The 15952-nt window shown below is 56.3% G+C and overlaps 1 protein-coding gene across 6 annotated transcripts in view; it reads right to left on the bottom strand.

Annotated features, from left to right (window-relative positions):
* The window catches only part of PDE4A (phosphodiesterase 4A), a 45003-nt gene continuing 29051 nt past the window's right edge, over positions 1–15952 (bottom strand). For 5 of the 6 annotated variants that reach the window (XM_059159948.1, XM_059159947.1, XM_059159949.1 and 2 more), the window contains 13 exons: positions 15519–15555; positions 15328–15398; positions 14551–14600; positions 14268–14380; positions 10695–10788; positions 8784–9007; positions 7624–7722; positions 7356–7520; positions 7002–7101; positions 6706–6860; positions 6375–6497; positions 5746–5928; positions 1–2636 (listed from right to left, as the gene is read on the bottom strand). In XM_059159948.1, coding sequence (XP_059015931.1) covers positions 1947–2636; positions 5746–5928; positions 6375–6497; positions 6706–6860; positions 7002–7101; positions 7356–7520; positions 7624–7722; positions 8784–9007; positions 10695–10788; positions 14268–14380; positions 14551–14600; positions 15328–15398; positions 15519–15555 — 2104 coding nt within the window. In that variant the 3' untranslated portion in view covers positions 1–1946. Of the gene's footprint in view, positions 2637–5745; positions 5929–6374; positions 6498–6705; positions 6861–7001; positions 7102–7355; positions 7521–7623; positions 7723–8783; positions 9008–10694; positions 10789–12299; positions 12729–14267; positions 14381–14550; positions 14601–15327; positions 15399–15518; positions 15556–15952 lie in introns of those variants that run through there. The other variant, XM_059159951.1, reaches the window with a different exon arrangement.

The following is a 15952-nucleotide window of genomic DNA, read 5'->3' as shown; positions in this document are numbered from 1 at the left end:
ATCAGTGAAAGCCTCGGTTTAATTGGAGACAATGATTGATTTATCGATCAACGGACGGACTGATTGATCGTCAAAGTGGACAACACAAGAGCAGCTCGGGGGGTCCTGCGCCCCCCCTCCTGGGGAGAGGAGCCCTGATTGGGGGTGGGATTCCATCTCACCAGTCACACCTGGGTAAGGGGGAAGGGGCAGGCTCTGCTCAGCCCTCGCCCCCTACAATGACACGACTTCCCACTGAGCGGCAGCGCGGAACCCACGCTTTCGGGGTTTGTGGTACAGTTTGTATAATACAGAGTGGGAATGAGGACCCTCTCTCTGGGAGACCCCACCCCTCCTTCCCCTGACCGGGGTCAGCTGGGGGAAGGGCAAGTTTATTTTCCCTTTTTGCCTCTGTAGAATAATTTACAAACCAACCATACAATATGTACAAAAAAAAAAAAAAAAAAAAGAGAGAGAGAGAAAAGAAAACCATAAAGAAGTCCCACTCCAGTCACTGGTAGGGGACAGAAACTAATGTCGCTACAAAAACGAACCCTGTACAGCATCATGGGGGTGGGAGTGGGTGGTACTCCCCACCGGGACGGACAGACAGATGGAAGGCTGCGGGCAGCTGGGGGCTACAGTACCGTGTGCTCAGAATTGGGGGTGCGGGAGTGAGAGAGAGGCCCCGCCTCGCCCGGCTGCAGAACGGGGCGAAGGGCATAGAGGAGGAGAAGGGGGGTGGTCTTTCCTTCCAAACAGTCCCCCATGGCTTGGAGAAAAATGGCCTTGCATCTGTCTGTCATATTGCTCCAGGAATAGCTAAGGGGTGAGGGGGAGGCGTGGCCAGATGGGGGCAAAGCAGAAAGAACTTTGGTTGGTGCCAGGGTGGGAAAGGGCTGCCCCGAAAGGGGATGTGGGTGTACACTGTTATTGCTTCCTCCTAGGGCAAAGGGTCATGAAGGGGGTCAGGAGGATGCGGGGCGTGAGGGGGGACGTGCCCAGGATGGGGGCTCTGGGCCTGGCCCCACCCCACCCGAGGTGCAGGTGCGAGCCACTGCAAACCCCTCTCCCAGGGCCACGGGAATCATTAAGGCAGAAACAAGAGGAGAAGCAGCTGGAAGGAGGGGTGTGGTTCAGAGCCCTCTCCCCCCAAATGGAGAAAATTCAAACAGAACCCAAAATGGAAGGGCAAGGGGATGGCAAGCGGAGGGGGGATCAGGCCCTCCTCGAACCTCAGACCCCGGGTTAGTGGTATGAATGTCTCTCCGACACCTCCTCTCCGCTACATCTGATAGCACACAGCTCCTCTGTCCCCGCCCCTGTCCCCGAAGTTAGTATTGCCAGGTTTGTGCAAAATGAGGCGGAAGACTTCTGGGGAGGGGGGGTGGGCAGTGAGCCAGACAGGGGTCACCCTGGAGACAGCCCCCCCCCCCAGAGCCCCCGCCCAGAATGGCTATTCCCGGTTGGGTTCCAGAGACCCTCCAAAATTCAGAGGAAAAGCCCCGAGGGAGAGAGGGAGGTGCGATGCCTGATGCCTGCTTGGGCCCAGGTGGGGAGCCTTAGGAGGCCGGAAGACTGAGCCTGGGACCTGGGGGGAGGCACAGGAGGGGAGGCGGGCAGGGGGGGACACGAGGGGTTTAGTCCGGAACAGGAGCGTCTACAGTGGCTGTGTTTTATCCTGGTTTTTTTTTTTTTTTCTTTTTCTAAAAATGTAACAATTAAAATTCCAAAAATAAAATCCCTTCCGGGACCTCCGCCCCTTGTTCCCCAGCCCCCACCTCCAAAAAGAGGCCCCGTGGGTGGGGGTGGGGGAAAGAGGAAAAAAAGAAAAGAGAAAAAACCCCACTTTTCTGTTTTCTTTTTTCTCAGGAGGCCCAAGAGTCTTTGAGGCAGTGGAGGAGGTGGTCGGGGGGTGATGGTGGTGGAGGGAGCCGGGGAGAGCAACAGGATGGAGGGGCTGGGGCTCAGGTAGGACCTCCAGCTGACCCCCACCCACCAGGAGCTGGGAGTGGGGTGGGCTCCTCGCCAGATGTTCCCGTGCAGGCACTGCACGCCCTCTTGGCAGCCTGGTGCTCTTTTTGGGCCCCCACCTCGGCCGCCACGGAGGGGAGGCCCTGGAGGCCCGGGGCTTCCTCTGGAGAGGGTGGGGTCCTCAAGGAAGGCAGAGGGGGGCTCTCAGTGGACAGGGCCAGGGGGCTGCTGCGGCCCCCAGCCTCCACGGATGCGTCTGGGGACATGGCCCCGTCCTCGCCCGTAGCCACACTATGTGCTGTGTCGCCTTGCTGTGTGACGCCAGGTTCCTCTACCTTCACCTCTGTGGGCAGGACGTGGCCATCCACCTCCCACGGTTCCTCAGCCGGGGATGGATCCTGAGCCATGGTCAAGTCCCGAACTTCAAATGCACCTGGGGCGGTAGACACCTCCTCTTCCTCTTCCTCCTCCAGAGTCAGCTCAAACTGGAACTTGTCCGGTGGGGGTGGGTGGCCTGGCCCTCTGGGCTCCTCGTCAGGTGGCGGGGAAGGGCTCTGCCGAATGGCGCTGTAGTACCAGTCCCGATTGTCCTCCAACGTGTCCAGGATCTCCTGCGCATCTGGGTGGACCAGGTCAGCCCACGTCTCCCACAGCGGGTGTACAATATAGTCAATGAAACCCACCTGGGAGAGAAGGGAGAAAGGCACAAACTAGGGGCCCGCTGGTGCAGACCGTCCTGCCACGCTGTGGGATCTAGCAAAATTCAAAAGAGGCTGATGGCCGTTAATTTTGCAACCTTGCTTCTCAGGATCCACCCTGGAAAAACTCTTGCATGGGTAAGAAAAAAAAAAATCTCTACATAGGAGATTTTTGCAAACCCTGAAACATATATCCATAGATTTGTCCATATCCACATATCTGTCAATCGGGAATTAGTTTTAAAAAATTGTGGTTGGGGCACCTGGGTGGCTCAGTGGGTTAAGCCTCTGCCTTTGGCCCAGGTTGTAATCTAAGGGTCCTGAGATCGAGCACGAGTAGGGCTCTCTGCTCAGTGGAGAACCTGCTTCCCCCTCCCCCTCTGTCCGCCTCTCGGCCTGCCTGTGATCTCTCTCTGTCAAATAAATAAATAAAATCTTAAAAAAAAAATTGTGGTAGGGGCCCCTGGGTGGCTCAGAGGGTTGGAGCCTCTGCCTTCGGCTCGGGTCATGATCTCAGGGTCCTGGGATCAAGCCCTGCATCAGGCTCTTTGCTCAGTGGGGAGCCTGCTTCCCCCTCTTTCTCTGCCTGCCTCTCTGCCTACTTGTGATCTCTCTCTCTGTCAAATAAATAAATAAAATCTTTAAAAAAAATTGTGGTAAACCTCAGATATTAATAACATTTTTTTAAAAAGATTTTATTTATTTGCTAGCGATAAAGAGAGAGAGTACACACAAGCAGGCAGAGAGGCAGGCAGAGGCAGTGAGAGAAGCAGGCTCCCTGCCGAGCAAAGAGCCCAATGCGGGACTCGATCATAGGACCTTGGGCTCATGACCTGAGCCAAAGGCAGCGGCTTAACCAACTGAGCCACCCAGGTGTCCCTAATAACATTTTTTTTTTTTTTTTTTGCAACAAAGAAAAACTAGAAATAACCCTACGGCAGAAGATTGGCTAACCCACTCTGATAGTATCTTCCCTCCTCCTTATTTTTTTTAAGCTTTTGAAAAAATGTTTTACTTATTTATTTGTCAGAGAGAGTGCGAGCACAAGCAGAGGGAACAGCAGGTAGAGGAAGAAGCAGGCTCCTGCTGAACAAGGAGCCCGAAATGGGATTCGATCTCAGGACCCTGGGATCACAACCTGGGCCAAAGGTAGAGGCTTAACCCACTGAGCCACCCAGGCGCCCCAAACACAATTTTGGGCGTCTGAGCCAAAGGCAGACACCTAACTGACTGAGCGACCTAGCTGTCCCTCTTCCCTCCTTCTTAATAACAGAATCTTAATTTTTCTTGGTGGAGGCAATGCTTCCCTCACACAACTGAAAACTACATTTCCCAGCCTCCTTTGCAAAAGAGAGATGGTGGCAAAGTGACCACAGGTGGATGGAAGATTGGAGCTGGGGTGGGAACGGGGCCGGGGGGGGGGGGGGTGCTGCCTCAACTGGCAGAAACCTTTCTTCCCTGCTATGTAGCCAAAATCCCTAGAGCTTCAACAGCATCTGTGATCATAAGAGGCATTTCTTGGGACAGAGGACCGAGGCTTTGGATGATAGAAGGGAATTCTCTTAGATGCCTGACCACATCAAAGGAGTGATATTATTTCTCTAGGCTTTTTTACATAAGAGGAAATAAACCTGAAGGTCTACCTTGTTTGAGTCACTATGAATTTGTAACCCGTCAGCACCTAAATGATCAGCCATGGAGAAAAAACAAGTCTCTCCAGAAACCATTAGCTCTCTATACCTTTGAGAATACTATACAACAGTCAAAAAGGACAGGCTAACTATGTGGAAACACTTGGACTGATCTCCAAGCACTGTTTGGGAGAAAAGGCAAGCTGTATAAAAACAGATATATATTCATAAAATTCTTATTTTTAAAAAAAAGCAAAACCCATGAACTATTAAGTTGTCTGTAACCATAACTACATAATAGAATGTATGAAACTGGCTTTGCCAGGCGTTGGAGGATGGGGTGATCTACACGCTTGGGGGACATTTGGGAGTGTCCAGAAATAGGTTGTTATCACTGAAAGGGGAGAGTGGAGGCCAGAGATGCCGCTCTACATCTTCCAAAGCCCAGGGCGGCCCCTGTGACAGAGAATGATCTGGCCCCAAATGTCAACAGTGCCAATGCTGGGTAACTCTGGTCTGGAAGGGCAGGCACAGTGAAGCGGGAAAAAATAGGTCTCACCGGGGAGGAGATTGAAAGTGGGGAGGGTGAGACTCTTTCTTGTTCACACTTTACAAACAAGATTGTGTTTCTGTACCTCTTGTTAAGTTAAATAAGCACACGATGACGAGTCACTGCATTCCATTTCAAAATCCACCCCAAATCAAGGGAAAGCATCTGCCTTCGGTCCAAGTCATAATCCCAGAGTCCTGGGATCAAGCCTCTGCATCTGGCTTCCTGGCTCCCTGCCCATGGGGAGGCTGCTTCTCCCTCCCCCTCTGCCCTTCCCCCCACCCCTACCACTCCTGCTTTTTCAAACAAATAAGTAAATAATCTTAAAAAAAAAAAAAAAATCCACCAGGGGCGCCTGGGTGGCTCAGTGGGTTAAGCCTCTGCCTTCAGCTCAGGTCATGATCCCAGGGTCCTGGGATCCAGTTCTGCATCAGGCTCTCTGCTCAGCAGGGAGCCTCCTGCCCCAACAACCGTCTGTCTCTCTGCCTACTTGTGATCTCTCTCTGTCAAAAAAAAAAAAAAAAAAAAAAAAAAAATCCACCAAAAATCAAGGACAAGATAGTGGTTACAGGGAAAGTGAGAGGCTATATGGACATAAGGTCTGTAACTAAGAGCTGCGTAAGTATTATTATTAGCTATTTGGTGGCTACAAATGAGCTAGAACTTGTTTGACTCAGGTCTACACGCGTTGAGTCCAGAGGCTCAGTTTGGTTGTTCTGGAGGAGAGAAAATGTTGCAAATTTCCCATCAAGATAGAAAAGAGAAAAAAAACAAAAACAAAAACAAACCCAAAACAGAAAAACTTGAGTTTGTGGAGGGGCAGGTCAGGAGCGCCTGGACTTCTCCGGGCTCCAGGCCAGCGTGGGATGGGGAGGGCCGCCCTGCTACCTTCCACCGGGCTGCAGCGCTGTACCTGAGACTTCTCCACCGAGGCTGTGTGCTTGTCACACATAGGGCTGATCTCCATGCCCCGCTCCCGCTCCCGGTCCCCCTGCTGGAAGAACTCGGCCATGATGCGGTCCGTCCACTGTCGGTACAGCTCCAGTGGTTTGGTGGGGTTGCTGAGGTCGGCACAGTGCACCATGTTGCGAAGGACCTGCACGAGGTAGGGGACCTTCAGAGGCCGTGCCCCTGTCCCAGGGTGGGACCTCGTACTTCCTTACTTCCCCCTTTATGGGCAGAATGAGGAGAAGGGGTGGTGGAGATACGGAGAGGGAAGGGAAAAGGGGAGGAGAGGGGAGAGGAAGAGAGAGGGAGAGAAAAGAAAGAGACGGGTGGGGGAGAGGAGAGAAGGCGGTGTTGGGGGCGGCAGAGGGGACAGGAAAGGGCTGATGGAACAGAAGAAGACATGAGGGATGGGGGGAGACAGAGGCTGGGATGGAGATGAGAGGGAGAGAGAAAAAAAAGAGACAGGAAGATGGGCAGCATGGGAGCTGGAGGCTGAGGGAGGGGAGCCACCCAGACCCCAAGGGGAGAGGAGAAGTCTAGTCTAGAGAAATCTAGAGAAGCTCTAGTCTCCTTATACGGCGGGCGAGGGGGCACCTGGATGCGGTCGGAGTAGTTGTCCAGCAGGAGGACACCCGAGCTGGTCACTTTCTTGGTCTCCACCATGGTCTTCAGGTCAGCCAGGAGGGTCATGTGTTTGGACATGTCCGTGGCCAGCACCTGCGGGCGAGGGGGGCATCACAGGGGCCGCTGAAGCCCTGCCCGGGGCTGCCTGGACCCCACCTGCGCTCGGCACAACCTGTTCCCAGCCCCCACAGGGACGCCGCTCCCGCTCCCGGGGCTTCCGGTCCTGGACTCAGACCCTGCCGCTCTCCCCAAGCCTCAGAGGCGATCTTTCCTGTCCGGTCCCCGCCCCGGCCCCGCCCACCATGTCGATGACCATCTTGCGCAGGCTCTGCCGCTGGCGCTTGCTGAGATTCTGGAAGATGTCGCAGTTCTCTTCCTGCAGCAGCTTGAAGCCCACGGCCAGGTGGTGGTTCTCCAGCACCGACTCGTCGTTGTACATGAGCGCCAGCTCCGAATCTGCTGCCCAGGCCCAGGCAGGGGGTCAGAGGAGCGCGGAAGCCAACCCGGGCCCTCCCCTACCCAGCAGGTCCCGCCTCTGACAGGGCAGGCCCCGCCCCTGACCCGGCAGGCCCCGCCCCCGTGGGGGAGGCCACTCACTGGTGTTGATGAGGAACTGGTTGGAGACCCCAGGGTGGTCCACGTCATGAATGGCAGCTGCAAAGAGGGCGGCAAGAATCTCCAGGTCCGTGAACACAGCCTAGGGGCAGAGAGTGGGGGTCAGAGAGAGATGGGTGAGAAAGATGGGGGGGGGTCTGAGAGATAAGAGAGAGATGGGGGTGTCACAAAAGAAGGGGGTCAGGAGAGAGAGATAAGGATCAGAAAGAGGAACAGGAGCAGAGAGGAACGGAGGTCAGAGACCCAGGGGCACAGAGACCAACGGGAGATGGCAGGTGGGCAATGAGAGAGATGGGGGGTTGGGGGTGCGCGGGGGGGGGGGGGCGGGAGGCTCACATCGAGCGCGGGCGTGGCCAGCAGCACGTGTGTGGACTGCAGCACATCAGCCGCGTGCAGGCTGTTGTGGTAGGCCACGTCGGGGTGGTAGTGGTCCTCCAGGGTCAGCATGTAGGTCACCATGGTGTCCACTGGGATGCGAAACTTCTTTAGCAAGTCCCGCTCCTGGGGTAGGAACGGGGTTGGGGGGGGGCAGTGAGTCCCGCGGGCTCTCCGCTCTCCACGCTGCACCCCTCCCTCGCACCCTGCCCCACTCGGCCCGCCCTACCTGAAATATCGTGTACATGATGCAGCTGAGGGAGCGGCCGCCCGCGTATTCCGACACGCAAAAGATGTTCAGGCCCCACTTGTTCAGGTTCTCCAGTTCCTGACCGAGTGGGGAGGCCAGAGGTCAGGAGCCCTCAAGACCCAGGGCCAAGCCCCTACCCACTTAGGTCAGAAGTTCTTCATGGTTGACCTTCACCCCTCTCCGCTCTTCCCTAGCAATCCAGAGCTCTGGTCTGAAGGCAGCACCCTTATCGCTCACTTTGGGGGGGGGGGCGTGCTCAGCAGCTGGGAACTTACCCAAGGGGCCCTAAGATACAACACAACCACAGCCACTGTGTCCTGATTATTATCTGCCCAGCATGACTCGGAGTGCTTGATCTCGTTTGGTTGGTTTGAGAACCAGAGCCCGGAGGAATGATGAGACTTCCCCAAGACCTTGTATCTCATGAGGGGCCAAGTCGAAATGTGATCTCAGCTAGGCTGACCCCAGAGCGCAGTTTCACTTCTGAGCTAAACTGCTCATCAGCGCCAGGGGGAAGGGAACTTGGGCAAGTTTTCCATGTCTCCCCAGAACCCCCCAAACAGTGCCAGCACACAGTAAGTGCTCAATAAATATTGTACAAACCCATGTGGGAGCCAGGGCTCCCACATGGAAGAGCCAGGGGCTGAACCCAGGTCTGGCCAGTAGTGGGTGCTATGGGGGTTCTGGCCAGACCCCCTTCACTGATGGGTGCACCCATCCCCCACCTGCTGGGACTGTGGCCTACCAAGACTCACACCGCTCTGTTCTCCAGGAAACTGCTCTTCGTGCCCCTATGGGAGCTACACAGAGGAGGTAACGCTGTCCACTCTGGGGGCAGCCCACAGACAATGACTGACACAGGGGTCAGTGCTCTTGCCTCAACGTGGGCTCAACTCGGTGGTGATGTTCACACTCCGGAGCTCTTTGAGGGGTCGGGCTGAGAGGCCATGCTCGAGCTCACGCCACCTCCCGACTCAGCTCCGTCCTATCCCGCTTCCTTTATTCCCTCTCTCCTGAGAGTCTCATAACCCCAGTATACCTGAATCCTCATTTCAGACTGGCCCAATGCCCAGTCCTTGGCTGGGCCCCAGCAGACACCTGTCCCTCTCTGGTCTAGCCCCTGCGAAATCTCCACTCACTTGGGCCAGGAGCTCCTCTTGGTCGGTCTTTACCCCAAAGCGGGGGATGCTGGAATCATTCAGGCTGCTGCTGTGTCTCAACTTCTTCACCCCTGTGATCTGAGACATGGGCTGGAACTGTGTCCCGGGGGGCGGGGGCTGCTGGGAGGGTCTCTGCCGTGGGGCTGGCTGTTTTTCTCGATCCTTCATTGTGGGCGATGAGATCTCCACTTCATTCTGCTTGTCTGCGAGAAGCGGAGGCCAGACAAGCATGAGCAACCCACAGAGATGCCCTCATCTGGCCCTCAGTTCCCCTCCCCTGCTCCCCACTGCGCCCTGGGAAGGCTCACTCTGGAGGGCAGACCCCTTCAGGATGTCATGCTGTTGGTTACTTATAGGCTGGAAACCAGAAGGAAAGTAGGAATTCTTCTGGGACGTACTGGGCTGGAGTGGGGACCCTGAGGCTGGCCCGGAGCTATGGGGTGGCTCCAGTCTGATTGCCAGGTTTGGCAGGGGGGTGGCATGGGAAGTCAGGAAGGAGGGTGGGGGTGCTAGAGAGAGTTGCTGCCTGCCCTGTATAGGCAGGGAAACTTCTTGGACTGGGGGGACACCTCCGTGGTGACTGAGAGTGCTGGTGGGAGTGGAGAGCAGGGTGAGGCGGGAGGGAAGGGTAGCCTCTGGCTCCATGAACCCTCCCACCAGCCCACCCCTTTGACACCAGCCACCTGGGGGCCAGCCCCAGGAGCCTTCTTCCTGAGCTTTCAAGGGCTTCCAGAGCCAAGCTGGGGCCACCCATTGTGACCTGGGGCCCTGCCACTAAATAACGGGGCCTAATAGGGCTTATTTGCATGCCGTGCTCCCATTGGCTGGATGTCAGAACTCGGCACGGCCACACCCCCATTGGCGGGAGCCTTTGAAACTCCGAACACTTCTCTTGAGCTCGGTGCAGGACGGTTCTCCAGAATTTGGAAACCTTTGGCGATAAATTGAGAGGGTGAAATTATCCTGAGATTGTGGGGGACAGCCTCAGCTTGGGCTCTTGGGTTCAGCGATTAGGACGAATTGGAGGTCCCCATGGGCTTTAGGGTTCTAATGAATTTGAGGTATTCTGTATCACCGTATCGGGTATGGAAAGTTCGCAGGAGTCTACTGAATTTGAGGGTCATACTAAGTTGGGCGATTCTCCTGAATTTGGGAGACTTTTCAGCTTGGAGTGTTTTGGGAAAGTTTGGGGGTTCTCTTCTGGACTCTTAAGGACACCAACTCCCTTAAGTTTGGGAACCCTACTGAATGAAGGTGAGCATCTCTCTTAGGTTTGTGGGATCTCCTGAATTCGTAGGGGGTGGAGAATCCGAATTGGGACATTCTACTGAATTCGGGGAGGCCTTTCAGCCTGGTGGCATTTGAAGTTTAAGAATTCTATTTGAGGGGCACCTGGGTGGCTCATTGGGGTAAGCTGCTGCCTTCGGCTTAGGTCACGATCTCAGGGTCCTGGGATCCAGCCCCGCAGCATCTGCATCTAGCTCTCTGCTCAGCGGGGAACCTGCTTCCCTCTCTCTCTGCCTGCCTCTCTGCCTACTTGTGTTCTATCTCTGTCAAACAAATAAAATCTAAAATTAAAAAAAAAAATTCTATTTGAGTTTGTGGGATTCTTGGGGTCTTGAGTTTGAGAGTTCCATTGCGGTTCCACTGAGTTTGGAGGGTCTTTTCTGCTTGGAGAAATTTTTTAATGTGGAGGTTCTAGAAAGTCGACATCCCTCTGCGTTTGGGGGCATCGAGAGTATGGGAACTCTTGAGAGTGATAACCCTGATCTTTGGGGAGTCAGGAGCCAGGGTCCCTGGGGCAAATGTCACCAATTAGACCTGTGGTCTGGGACAGCCCCCTCCAGTCCAGGCGTGCACAGTCCCCACATAGTGCTACCCTTCACTCACCCAGGAATGTGGTGGAGATGTACTCAGAGACCTGGTTTCCTGACCTGCTCATCTCTGACAGGTGTGTGAGTTCTCGGTTTAACATCCTCTTGAACTAAGGTGAAGGAGGCAAGAAGGAAGGAATGATGGGGAGACAGGGCATCAGAGGGTGGGGGAGGTCAGTGCCTCCCAAGAAACTTCTGAAGATCCCATGAGCCCCTCCTACTTCTTTGCTCTGCCAAGAGAGCCCTCAGCAGGAGGGGAGGGGGTCAGCCCTTCCTCTCCTCCCGGTCTGGATGGGGACTCAGGTCGGGAATTCGGGACTCAGCATGCCCCTCCCTTCCTGAGGAAGGGGGGCACCCCTCCCCAGACTTCCTCCTCCTCCAGCCCAAAAGGAGGAGCCAGAGGGGCACCTGTGGAAGGGAGGGGCTCCTGCCTAACAGTGAGCCAATGGGGTGTCAGGAGAATCCCGTCGCCATGGTGATGGGAGTCTCCTTAGCAACTCCCCCTCCAACCAGCTGCAGAGCTGGGGGAAAGGGGGGCAGGCCTCAGGACCCTTAACCCCTGCCTTCCCAGAGCCCCCCTGGCCCAAGTCTTCCCAGATATGGACCCCACCCCCAAGGCGTCCTGGCCCCCAGCTCCAAACCCAGTTTGGAAGGAGAGAATACAATCTCTCCTTCACAGGAGAGAATGCAAGTTCTGGGTGAAGAGAAGGTTTGGCAGGGCAGGGGAGAATACTGAGCTGAGGAAACCTTGTTCGGTCACCCAGGGGAGGGGGGTTCCCATCACAGCCCCTCTCCCCCAACCTCAGAGGGGTGGGCACATGCACAGATGAACGGAGTATACACAGAACCAGGCCTGGCAGTCCCTCCTGGTCCCCCCATGCCACTTCACACAAGCGTCTGCTATGACATTGTGCATGGAGGAGAAAGGGCATTGGTTCCCCGCCCCCAAGCTCCGCCAAAGCACCCCCAAACCAGAAGCAGACTCCATCCAGAGAGGCAGGAGGGACGCTTGGCAGGAAGGGTGAGCTCACGTAGCCCACACCAGGATGGGGCGCTTACTCCTCCCAGTGCTGCCAGAGACCCCAGTTGCACAGAAAGATACATATACACACACAAGATGGACCTACAAAGTCACACAACCACACAGAGAGCCACAGACTACCATCTTACACAGTTCTACACAGCCACAGCCATAAGAATTGAGGGGCATACACAATAAGGCAGTCCCTGATACTTGGGGTCACATGCCCCAGAAAAATCACACAGGTCTGGGCTCCCAAACACATCCCAACACACACCACCACAAACAGCCATATGATCTCAGAGATGGCCCCATCATGACCCAGGCAAACAAGCATATGGTCAGACAGCCCCACACCACTGCAGACACACACACAGGCGAGTGAGGACAGTCACACCCAGCAAGAGACCCACATCCCCAGACACCCACTCTCCCAGCCCAGTCCTGGGCCACACACAGAGACAGACAGTCACAAGGTTTCATGTTCAGGCCACACACGTGTACAGCGGCACACACCAGCCCAGACCAGGGGCTGTAGGATCCAAGGTGGGAGGGCCGGGGCCGAGTCTCCTGCCCACCCTCCACTCCGAGTTCCCCTACCTGGTCCCACCAGCCCACCAGCCACGGCTTGGAGCAGGTCTCACAGAAGAAATCCACCAAGGGCATCTTGGAATCTTAGCCCCGCTTGGGGCTGCCGCACAGAGAGGCTGGGCTTGGGGAGTCCTGGGGTTAACAGCCACTGCGTGGGGGGGGGGCGCTCTGGGCAGGTGGGCAGTGCAAAGGGGAGCCGCGGAGGGGCCTGGGCCGGCCCAGCAGGGCTGGGGGCTCCCCTCCCCTCCGCGCTCCCGGCAGCAGCCCTGGTTACATGGTCTGCCAGCCCCTGGCCCTGAAGGGCCCCCCCGCGGCAGCGGCTGGAGGCGGCCTGGGACCCCTGCCCATGAGGGGGCAGGGCGAGGGTCCCGGGAGGTGGCTTTGGAGGCTCTGGGCTCCGTGTGTGCGCCTGTGTGTGTGCGTGTGCGTTCTCACTGCAGCACTGGCAGGCTGCATGCGACGTCAGGTGGTGCCGGGGGTGGGGGGGGGCGTTAAAGGGGCATCGGAGCCCACGGGCCTAAGCCAGGATCCAGGTGGGGCTGCCAGGGATGGCAGGGAGGCACACACACCCTGGAGAGGACATGTCCCCTCCATGGACACACCCAGAGACAAAGACACACACCCAGATGCTCTACACATTCACAGATATACAAACACTCTGAGACACACCTTCCACACCAACCCGTATGCAGGCACATACCACACAGTCACAACTCTGATGTCCAACACATTTACAGGTAGACCGCTGGACACACAGAAGGTAGACACCTTCAGACACAGCACTTCCAGGAACACAGAGTCACACCCAGATGTGGAGACACACACCAAGGGACAAACACCCAGGTATACTGGCACACTTAACGAACACTCAGCATAGCCACAGACACACTTTCAAACAGACACAAAAACCCATGTGGCCCTGGGTACCAGACAGACCCTGAGAAATCCACGAGGGAATGCTCACACTCACACCCACAAATACACAAACACACCACTGCAGAAACACAACCGAAGACCTACATTTAGAGACAGTCACACTCTCAGATGCTCAGCACACCCTCAGAGACACCATCACCCTCAGACTTGAATGTTCCCAGACATACCTCCACCCACAGGTGTAGGCACCCACCCCCAACACAGACACCTCCACAGGCATACTCGTTTCCTGATAGGCTTCTTCCTCCCACGAGGGCAACCACTGTGCTGCACAACAGAAACATCATTCATATTGCCTGCTTTCTGAATGGTGTCCTCTAGAGTTGTGCAGTCCACAATCTGCACAACTGTGCATGGGAGCCTTGCACCCTCCCCTGTAGCCCTGCATGCGCTCGCACAGAGTCACAAACACATGGAGATGCACACTCAGATTCATTCCTAGGCCAACTCACACTTGTAAACATACTCACCCCTCTGGCACAGGCCCCCACGCAACTCAGTATAATCGTCTGTGCACACCCATATATCCTTCGTAGGTACACATCTGCATACCGCTCCTGATGTGCCCTCTTAAAATATCCCCTCCCATCCCACCTTGTGGTGAGAATGTGTAGCCTGCAAACTGACAGCCACACAGACCCACGGGCACATACACACTTGTAGACTCTAGCATAAGAGCCCCGCTTAAGAGAGACGGTTGTCTACATGCAGGTGTACAGACACCCATACCCATCCACACACACCAGGCTCCCCCACCCCTGGGAGAAGTCAGCACCCACGGGAACAGGCAGACTAGGGGCCCCGCCTAAGGATGGACTCCCACCCCATATGCCCCACATACTGATTGACCCCGCCCCATTCCCCACCCAGCAGTCAGCCCCAACCCACAGGCCCAGGGAATGGTCCCCCCTCATTGGCCCTATCCAGAAACCAGCCCCGCCCCCAAGGATGCCCCGCCTACAGGTCCCACCCAGCGGGTGGCCCCTATCCCCAGGCCCCGCCCAGGGGCTGCTCCGGCCCTGGGGCTCCAGGTCCCCTCACCTTGTGAGAAGCCATCTCGCTCACGGAGCGGTATGTCTGCATGGTCTCCAGCTGTTCGAGACACCAGTCCAGCTCCTCCAGTGTCTCCCGGGCCAGTTGCTGACATGTCTCTTCTGGAGAAGGGGCAGCACAGGTGGTGACCCAGAGGCCCCAGCCCGTGATGATGGGGGTCTACCAGGTGAGAGGGGTGCTGGGAAAGGACAGTTACGACAGCCACCCCGACTGCGAGGACCCCCACCCCAGCAGCAAGAGGGCCCCTTTCCCACCCCTTGGGCTTTGTTACCTGATAGTGTGGCCTTGCAGACTGGGGTTGGGCCGCCCAATGGGGACCGTCTGCAAAGAAATGGACCTCCAGCATCAGCCTGTGCGTCCGGATTCCTGCTTCCCCCCCTCCATGAATAATGCCCATTTTCCTTTTTCTGAGCGCTCACCGTGTCCCATTTACTCAGCCTGCAGCCTCTCACAGAGCCCCAAAAGGACCCATTTTACAAATGAGGAAACGGGCTCCAAAGAGTGACAGGGCTGGTCAGAAGTAGGGACAGGTCCTTTGTCTCCAAAGTTCCTACTTCCTTGAGCATCTTTCCCCTAACTCCTGGAGGGACCAGCAGTTCTCAGCCACACCCCTCTTCCCACATAATAACTACCGCTTTTTAGTGCTGAACAATGTTCTCACACTTTCCTGTGTATCATCTTCCAGACTCCTCACAGCCACATCTAATGGAGGCGCTATTAAATTCCCATTTTATGGAGGGGGAGCAAAGGTACCACAAGATGCTATTGCCCAGGAAGTTGGCATCGGGGCCTGCAGTGGCCCCAAGCTTAGGGTAACTGGCTACCCTTGGCCTCACCACCAAAGTGTCTGGACCCCTTGGTCTTTAGTTTTAAGTTTCTGTCTTAGGCATTCAAATCGCAATGGTTTACTGGCTCAGGGGGAGCTGTTGCCTGAACAGAGGCTCAGAGAGATCAAGTTCCTGCCTGAGGTCACACAGCGGAGGTAAGAGTTGAACCCAGGTGTGCTTAGCCTTACAATCAGGACCGATGGGGACCAGCCCTGACTTACTTGTTGCTGGGAATGGGTACATTGGTCAGGAGTGAGAAGTTGCTGCGAACACTCCGGAGACTGGCCAGCACCTGGGATAGGGAGCAGCAGTGAAAAGAGGGAGCCACGTGGAGAGGCGGCTGGGGCTAGGCACCATCCCCAACTGTGGGGGAGGGTTGGAACCCCTTCCCTCCTTCGGAGAGGGGTCTTACCTGGGCAAAAGGTGTCACAATGAGGTCCTCAGCGTGCCTGCAATCAAGGACAGGGGCAGGTCAGGAGTCCTTGCCTCGGGACACCTATGGGCCTGGGTGGGGAAGGGCTAGGGTGCCAGAGCCGCAACTCTCTAGAGTGGGTTGGGCCTGGGGAGGTTGGTGGGCTGGGAGCGGAAGCTCACACAGGTCAGGGGAGACCTCCCAAGGGTAGGCACCCTGCAGGGGCTGGTCCTGAAGGAAATGGTGGTCAGAGAGAGGAGCTCACGTGGGTGGGCAGGGAGGGGGTGTGCAGAGACAAAGGGGACAGCCATAGCTACCCTGCTGGGGCTGGGCTTGGGGAGAGCAGTGTGGGCAGGAGGGGGTGGGGAGCAGGAAGGAGGTGGGGGTGCTGAGGCGGGTGCCTGGATGGGAAGGGCCAGGACTGGAGGATCCAG

The sequence above is a fragment of the Mustela lutreola genome, chromosome 2 (genome assembly GCF_030435805.1).
Source record: "Mustela lutreola isolate mMusLut2 chromosome 2, mMusLut2.pri, whole genome shotgun sequence".
Classification (NCBI taxonomy): domain Eukaryota; kingdom Metazoa; phylum Chordata; class Mammalia; order Carnivora; family Mustelidae; genus Mustela; species Mustela lutreola.
This window is presented reverse-complemented; position numbering and strand designations above follow the sequence as displayed.